This window comes from Oreochromis aureus, linkage group 22, assembly GCF_013358895.1.
Source record: "Oreochromis aureus strain Israel breed Guangdong linkage group 22, ZZ_aureus, whole genome shotgun sequence".
Classification (NCBI taxonomy): Eukaryota; Metazoa; Chordata; class Actinopteri; order Cichliformes; family Cichlidae; genus Oreochromis; species Oreochromis aureus.
The window spans coordinates 9,173,726-9,182,297 of NC_052962.1; the positions used below are offsets into that span (position 1 = coordinate 9,173,726).

General features: G+C 39.5%; 1 protein-coding gene across 4 annotated transcripts in view; it reads left to right on the plus strand.

The window, feature by feature from the left end:
• ctdp1 (CTD (carboxy-terminal domain, RNA polymerase II, polypeptide A) phosphatase, subunit 1) overlaps positions 1-8,572 on the plus strand; it is an 87,428-nt gene that overhangs the window by 5,489 nt on the left and 73,367 nt on the right. For 3 of the 4 annotated variants that reach the window (XM_031734399.2, XM_039605754.1, XM_039605755.1), the window contains exons 4-8: positions 31-159; positions 568-718; positions 1,588-1,678; positions 2,462-2,628; positions 5,625-6,668. In XM_031734399.2, the coding sequence (XP_031590259.1) occupies positions 31-159; positions 568-718; positions 1,588-1,678; positions 2,462-2,628; positions 5,625-6,668 (1,582 nt within the window). The remainder of the gene's footprint in view (positions 1-30; positions 160-567; positions 719-1,587; positions 1,679-2,461; positions 2,629-5,624; positions 6,669-8,572) is intronic. The other variant, XM_031734400.2, reaches the window with a different exon arrangement.

Here is an 8,572-nt window from a genome sequence, read left to right on the forward strand (position 1 = left end):
CCACTCATTACCTTCAATCGCTCCCAACAGCAAGCAGAACAGCTGGGCAGAGAGGACCAGCAGAGACTCCACCGCAACAAAAAGCTGGTCTTAATGGTAGATCTGGACCAGACGCTGATTCACACCACTGAACAGCACTGCCAACGGATGTCCAACAAGGTATTAGTCTACCCTCATACAGCTATCACTGTCAGCAGGGTTTTTATTCTACCACGTCTTTCGATTTCTAGCAAAGTGCTATTTTGAAACATGTAGCTTTTGTTGAACAGCCTCCACTGTAGCAACAAGACGCTGCTATAGGTTATCGATAAATGATCTCTAAAAGTAAAGCAAATAAAAGAATCATAAAGCAGTCTGTAATGTAGCTACACACACAAACGCACACTTAGCTGCTGAGCCTGCCCATGTGTTTCATAAGTCCTTGTTTTCCTATAAAAACAAGATCAAGGAGTTTTCAGTTTGTCAGAAATGGTAACATCTTTATTCACAATCTTTAAGAGTGCATCCTGAGACCCAATCCCGCAGCTTCTTTCTGACGTTTTCTGAAACTCTTGTCGTGTCCTTCAGGGCATTTTCCACTTCCAGCTCGGCCGAGGAGAGCCTATGCTTCACACACGACTTCGCCCACACTGCAAGGAGTTCTTGGAGAAAATCGCCAAACTCTATGAGCTGCATGTCTTCACATTTGGGAGCCGCCTTTATGCACACACCATTGCTGGTAAGGAGCGTATTGTTTTACATGTTGCAGCACCTTTCCACTTTAAAGTTCAGATATGTATTAAATCACCTTACACTTTCACTTTTTACATTTTGACACTTTGGGAAACTTTTCACCTTGTACTACCCGTTTGTGTCCATAAGAGGGGAGTGTCTGCTCATACTTTGTGTTCTAGCTGATGTTTTGTTGGATCACTTATTTATCTGCAAGCTGCAGTTGTACACAAACTTTAAAACACTTACTAAACCCATGTAATGCTTCAGATGTTGGTGGATTTCTTGCCAAGTTTGCAGATATTTACTTTGCACAGTGCTTGGCTCCTCAAAGTAATCCTGATGTTGCTTTCCTTCTAAATGAAAATATTTTACAGCTTTCTGATTCAAAGTAGCATTATATTGATGTGTTAGTGTGTCTGTCTACACAGCATGTTTTTAGTATTCAGGGTGCAAACTTTCATCAGGCAATAAATAGTGGGGGCAGTATCACTCTAGTACTGTTCTGCCTCCATATGATGAATGTTTAATGCATTTTGAATTGGATTTTACTGCTGACCCTGATGCAGTGATTCGACATGTTTGAGATCAGCGCTCCTGCCATTGACAGCTTTTGCTGTGGTTTAGCAGCCTGTACAGTGGCTGTCCTGTTCAGTCACAGTACATTACTGTCCACGTTTCTTGATAGACATTTTATTTCAGTAAAAATCCCTGGGAAACTTGGATTGATTGCATTCAGAAAGACCAAAGAAAAGGTCAAGAAAAGCTTGTCAGTTTAAGAAAAATATCCACTGTTGCCTTTAAGAAGTGGTTACAGTTGCATAGATTTTTTTTTTTTTTTTTAAATCTGCATTTTTGTTTTTCTTTTCTTTTTAGGCTTCCTGGATCCTGAAAAGAAGCTTTTCTCTCATCGAATCCTTTCTAGAGATGAATGCATCGATCCATTCTCAAAGACTGGGAATCTTAGGTGAGAATTATCTACCTAAGACTAGATTGATCGCTCACAGCTTAGTCTACAATGATCAGTCCTTGTCTTCTGTCTGGACTCTACTATACAGGGTTTTGTTTTAAAAACAAAAAGAAAGATTCGGGGTATGTTTCTTTTGGTTTTCTTTGGTGGTTATGTAAGGATTTGATTCTTGTATTTACACTCGGTTTCCAGTTACGTAACAAGTTGTTATGCTTCGCCTTCTCCTCTGATTGGCTGTGTTCCGAGTGCGTGGAGGAGAGACTTTACACAGGGGGCGGAGCATATAGTGAGACACACGGTGAAACAGAGAGCAGAGCAGAGGAGCAAAATAAGCGTGACAACAAAATGAGAAGAGAATCCACTGAGTAAAAATCATGAGAAAAAACATTTTGTTTTGTTCCTTTTTTTCTTTTTTTCTTTGTTTCTTCTTGTTTTAAGCAAATAATAAAAAAAAACCCTGGAGCTGGTTAATCCAAATCATTTTCTTAGTGCCATTATCCATTTGTTTATTGTCTTTATTGTCATTATTTGTGCATGAGCACAAATGGTAGAGCTCTATTGTTCTTTCTCAGTGTCACTTATGAGTGGTTGCCAGTGATGCCTCTTCTTGGAAACACTAAAGTGGAACTTTGATATAAGAAATTGATGTTCCCCTTATTTTCCTGTAACCAAAAACAACACTACTAGATTTTTAATGGGCTGTCTGTGTTGAGCATCTGCCATGACGCTCAGCAGTTTTACTGTTGTTTTGAGCACTGTCTTTGTTTCTTTCCTGGATAGAAACCTTTTTCCTTGTGGAGATTCGATGGTCTGTATCATCGATGACCGAGAGGATGTGTGGAAATTCGCACCTAACCTCATCACTGTGAAGAAATACATTTACTTCCAGGGCACAGGAGACATTAATGCTCCTCCGGGATCACGGGAAGCTCAAATGGCCAGGAAAGGTATGGTTCACCCACTCATCTTTGATAAGGTGATGTGTCCATTAAAAACAATCTGGACCAACAATTCTTTTATGCAGGTAAACACCCTGTGATGCTTAGAGAAGTTTAATTGGAAAACACACTATTTCATGGTTCTGTGCCTTTAGTCAGAAATTTATGCCTGCAGTGGTGATGGGGATCAACTATTTATTTATTTATTTATTTATTTTTATTTTTGAACCCAACAAAACCAGCAAGTTAGAGGGCGTTAATGAAGCAGTCAGATAAATGAGAGCCGAATTAATTGTCCAGTTTCAGACATTAAATAGATTGTTCGCTAAATGTTTTCATATCTGTTTCTGTCTGGATCAGATATTAATGTTCCTCGAAAGACTGTAAAAATGTAGCAAATTGTACATTTGTTTAAAAACAACCGATGAGCGAGGCTCCCGTGACCTCAACCACTAATATGTGAAGTCCCGCTCTTACTCTGAAACTGTTAGCTCATTAGCTGTCATGGAACTGCTGTCAGACCCAACATGTGTGTCTCTGTACCCATAAACTCAGCAGAAGAGCATTTAAAAAGGTCGCAGCTGATTTTTCCCAACAACTTCCATAGCACGACAGCTTTGCCCTCTGGTTGGCTTCACTTTTCAAGAACCAAGAAGCTATGTCCTTCGTTTATACTGCCGGTCTTCAGAACTAATAACACTAACATCAGCAGTGCTATTTATTAAATTTTTATTTAATAATTTAGCATGCTTACATGCCAAACTAGCATGTCAATAGTGGTTAACATTGTTACAGATTCTTTTTTAAATCACCAAATAATCCAAATATTGAAATGTTAATCCTGTAAATTTTAATGGTGCACGTTTTAAGTCATACATTGTGTTCTTTGCAAAATGTTGGCTCCTCCGAGTTCTTTAGACTCTTTAGTTTTAACAGCAATAAAATATCATATTAATTAACTCAGAAAATTGTTAGCTCTGAACTGAACCTATCCTGGTTCTGTCAGAGAACTATCAATGTTGGCATCCTGATTTCATTGAAGAAATTTTGAGTATCAAACACTTAATTTCTGCGGTCCTGCTGAGCTGAATTGTGATGCACCATTTTTCAATCACTTTATATTTATGAATAAATCAGAGACCAGGTGGTGGTTCAATATTCTAAAGCAATATAGTGGACAAAGCTCTGAGGCATTCTGTATTGCTCTCAAATATTTGTTCCCCAGTAGATCTACTTTTCTGTTTATATTATAAACCCCACTGATTCAAACACAGACGATTTCAGTCATCATATTTTCTATTAAAAAAATTAAATATGATAAAAATTGATCTTAAAATTTTAATGAACCGTTTATGTGTGGTCCAGCTGAAGCTTACCCTTTTGCATGGTTAACTGACATATAGCTAAAGTAAAAATAAATAAATAAATAACAATATAGGACCAGGGGTGTGTGGGTTATATCATGGGTGAGTTCCAGTTACATTAAAGGAAAAGTTCTTGCTCTTACCACGCAATTGTCAACCTTTCTAAGCTTGAAATGCCTCACATAATGTCAGAGTAATGGGTTCTTTGTACTTTGGAATATATCAGACTTTGTCGAAAAGTTTCTTTGTTCACTGTTTAATTTGCTGAATTCTCTTCCTGAGAGCTGATGCACACTGACCTGCCTCCTCAGATTATTTCACTGCCCTCTCTCGTCCATCCTGCCCTGTGGGTCACAGTGATACAGCACGCTTGTTTGAACAAGGAACCTTATTCGGAGTTTGCAGTAGATCTTTCTATCTTATTAAAATGATAAACTCCTTTGCTTGAAGAAAACATGACAATCTAATTCCAAATTTTTCTTTTTTAATTCTGTGCTGCTGATTGGTTAGCACAAAGCGAGTTACTTTCACTGGAGTGATTCAGTGTACACAAGCTCAATTTGTCTTAGAGGAAGACTCTGCTCCAAGAAGTGTTTGCCAAAAGGGGAAGCTGGAACAGCGCTTCCTGAGCGAAAATCTAGGAGTGTGAAATGTCAGAAGGGTTATTAGTGAGAGGTTTATAATTGGAGGGCAACAGACCTTCCAGAATGCATTAATATAAAACATGTAACCATCAGCTCGAATAAAGTTATGTGGGTTCAAAAAAAAGGGAAAATGATGCAGGATAAAATGGTGCAGAGAGCATTGGCTGCATAGGGTTTAACCATACCTGAGACATTTTTTTGCGCTTGCTGCAGTGATTTCATACAGTTTTGTTCTTCCTCTGCCCATGTGTGTTCTGGTACCTAGATTTAGCAACAATGGAATCATTAAGTTAATCGGTACTCAGTAGTACTAATGTAACTCAGTTGGTAACCAGGTTTAACACCCACCCTACAGTTGGCAAATGAAATGATGTGCAGTGTACCGACATGTCCCAATTAACTTTAGCATGGTGGAAGTGAAGAATAATCAGCTAGCTAGCCACACAATCCTCGAGATCGTTCCACGGATAATGGAAAAACAGCTTAGACCCCATCCTGTCCTGAAATACACCACCGCACCAACATGTGAGAATTGTGAGGAAAGTAAGGCACATGTTTGGGGGGCAAAAATTAAAATATTATACTTGGAGTGAGATGGGGAAAAATATTAATTAATGTATTGATGGCTCATTTCACTTTTTTCATAATGGACACAATAAAAAAAACCACATTCCATCTTTCTATGAATTTTTTATGATCAAAGAGTTTTATAAACTAGCGCATTTAGTTCTTTTTTTCATTAGTTCATTACCATTTTGTTGCTGTCAGTACTCCATTACCAGTACTGTTACTCTAGTATCAATGCACAACCTCTGTTGAGCACATCAGATGTAGAAGATGATCTTTAATGACCACTGGCAGCAGCTAAGTCCTTAACTCGCCTTTTTAATTGTTGTTGCAATTTTTGGGAATCAGAAGCTGATCTCTCTGTAGCCCCACCTCTAGATTCTAATTCATGTGTCTTTGAATACTTTTAAACTTCTATGTGTTTTTCCAGCAGGAGGCTCCTCGAGTCGACCAGCAGAGAGCACAGAACAAACAGGGACACTTGGTGCCGATGAGCAAAATAATGGCCTCAGGAAAAGGGCAAAGGACAATAATGTTTCCGGAAAGGAAGAGTCCATAGCACCTCAGTCTTCTCAGGGCATGCCATCAAATGAACGGACACACCCGACAGCGGATGAGGACGAATCGGGACAAAGTAAAGGGTCAGAGACTGAAACAAAACCTGTGGAAGAATCCAGGGAAACCCAGAGAGATGATATTACAAATGTTAAGGAAGACGATACAAACAGGACGCGAGAGGACAAGGAAGGTGCAAACTCATCAGCACCAAGACACGAGTCCAATAACCTAGACTTTGACCTTTCCAGTGACAGTGACAGTGACTCCATTACAGAAAAGCCCCCCTCATCAGAGAGCGACACTGAAAGTAGGTCTGGCCAGACAAAGGAATCCGGTCAGGAAGGAGCCACGCAAGAACCTGCTTGTAAGGATGGGGCAAAGGAAGAGGACAGTAAAGGCAGAGCTGAGGGTGAAAGCAGCTCTGACTCACCAGAGCCTTCAGTTCTTCTACCTGACCCCGAGCTCGGAAATGGCTGCTCAGATAGGCGAGAGCCAGAAACAGAGTCCCAGAATAGTGAACAGTCTGGTGTTACCATGGGTGAGGAGCTGCTGGACCAGAGTATGGAAGATGACGAGGAAGAGGAGGAAGAAGCTGATAATGACCAGGACGATCATCTCATCTATTTAGAGGAGGTGCTCGAAAGGATCCATGCAGAGTATTACGCCCGCTATGAGGGATACTTGAGGAAGGAGGCCTCTGAAATGCCGGACATTCGGAAGATCGTCCCAGAGCTGAAAAGCAAGACACTGGAGGGGACGACGATAGTGTTCAGTGGTCTGTACCCCACTAACTACCCCATGGAAAGGACCCGTGAGTATTATCATGCCAAAGCGCTGGGGGCCAAGATCGGCAAGAATCTGATTCTCAGTGCCCAAAATCCCAATCGGACAACACATCTCATCGCAGCAAGAGCTGGTATGTACAGATGCATGCTAGTTAAAGTATAGTGTATAGGCTTAGCTGGTACTGAGTGGTGATGTTGGAAGTTACATGTACTGTATTTAAAAGCTGGATGAAGCCATAAGCGTGAAGCAGAGATCCCTTAAACCTGGGATGCATAATGGACAACAGGGGGCAATCTCATTCTCAGTGGATTTATTCCTATAAAGAATATTTAATTAATGATGGAGTGATTATGGATATAATCACTAGTTTGAACCCTACTGCTTAATAGTTGTGCATAGTGTTCTCAGCTTTAGTGAAATCTGACAATTGAGTTTTTATGGGTTTATTTTCAAGCGTTTCCAAAAAAAGAGTGCATTTCAAGTGCTGAACGCCTGCTACCTTTCGATCTTTTTCTGACCTGTTATTTAGCAAGATATAGTTAGTGATTTCTTTTTAAGGTAACAATATGCTGGAACTGTGTGATTAATGCAAATTATGGTTTGCTAATGGTGACATTTGGTGAATGGTGAATTTAAGAAAGCTCACGTAAGGCTTGTTTAAATGTCAGTGAATGCGGTGTCATTAGAGTTGATGTATCATAGAGGTCAGGCATACAGTTAAGCAGTGCGCTGGTGCGATGAGTTCTGGTTAAACTTACGAGCATGGTTTAGTTCTTTGTATCAGTACCAATGAAGCTGCAGCAGCATGCTCTGTAAATATAATGAATGACTAATGCAGGAAAAATGTGTTGTTATAGCTATACAGAAGAAAGTGCTGCCCCAGGAATGAAGGGCATCGTGAATAGATATGAAAGTTTGTTTTAATGTTGTGCTAAAAATAAAAACAAAAAGATTTAAGTAATATTACTTAAGTGAAATGAAATGAATGAAGTGAAATTCATACACTTTGTTTTTTTCTGATTGGACCTACTGAAGTGAAAGAAACATGTTTTTGCTACATCATAATATTACAGTGTAAATACTTGATGTTTTGAGTGTTTTCTCCCAAATTCTAAGAAGAGCAAATCAGATATTTTGGTTTGTTGGACAAATATAATACAGGCCTGTTTTTCATGACGCTGAAAATGTCAGAGTCCCTTTACCCAGCTTGGAAATTGTAGATTCATGCCTTCCATTGCCACCAATCAAGTTTACCATGTGAATAGAAGCATAGGAAGTGGCACTGTTACCCTGGGATGCAGTCCTGCTGAGAGCAGCACTTGGCAATCAGTCACCTCATACATCATCAGGATAGCCTTAGATGGAATATATGCAGTAGGATACTTAATCTGGAAATAACTTCTGAAAATGCCTGTTACGTTGGCTGAACAGCAAATTGGGCAGCCATGACACACATCCCACGAGGGTTAGTGATTAAATAATCATAGCTTTAACAACTGTGCCCACTTAACGACATGGGGTACAGCAGGAAGCTGTTTATGTCCCCCACGTTCTCCTCCATTAAACCTGTCTGTCAGGACTGTGTTCTTTGATGGGCCCCTAACACAAACACATACAAACACTCTGAGTTAAGTTTTATTTTTGCTGTTAAGGGTATATGGCATCAGAAAAATAAAACTGCCAGATCAGTCATGATCCAGTCATTTTAAAAGTTCATTTTGAGTCAAAAATAATTTTAAAAAGTAGCCACGTGGATTTGAAGTGGCCATGGCCATGTGACGATAATCCTGGCAGCCTCTGCTATAGACTCAAATATCTCACCAGCTTCTGAGTAGATTGTAATATTTTTTTCAAACATTAATGGTCATCAAAAGTGAATTCTAATGCATAAATCTGTGTGTCAGTCATATTGGTTTATAAACAAAAACTAGCTCAGCTGTACTTGTTTAGTTGCTCATCATAGCTCCATATTGTTATTCTTCTTGTACTTAGCATAGCTTTGCTGATTCACAGTTTAAATTATAATAGATATTT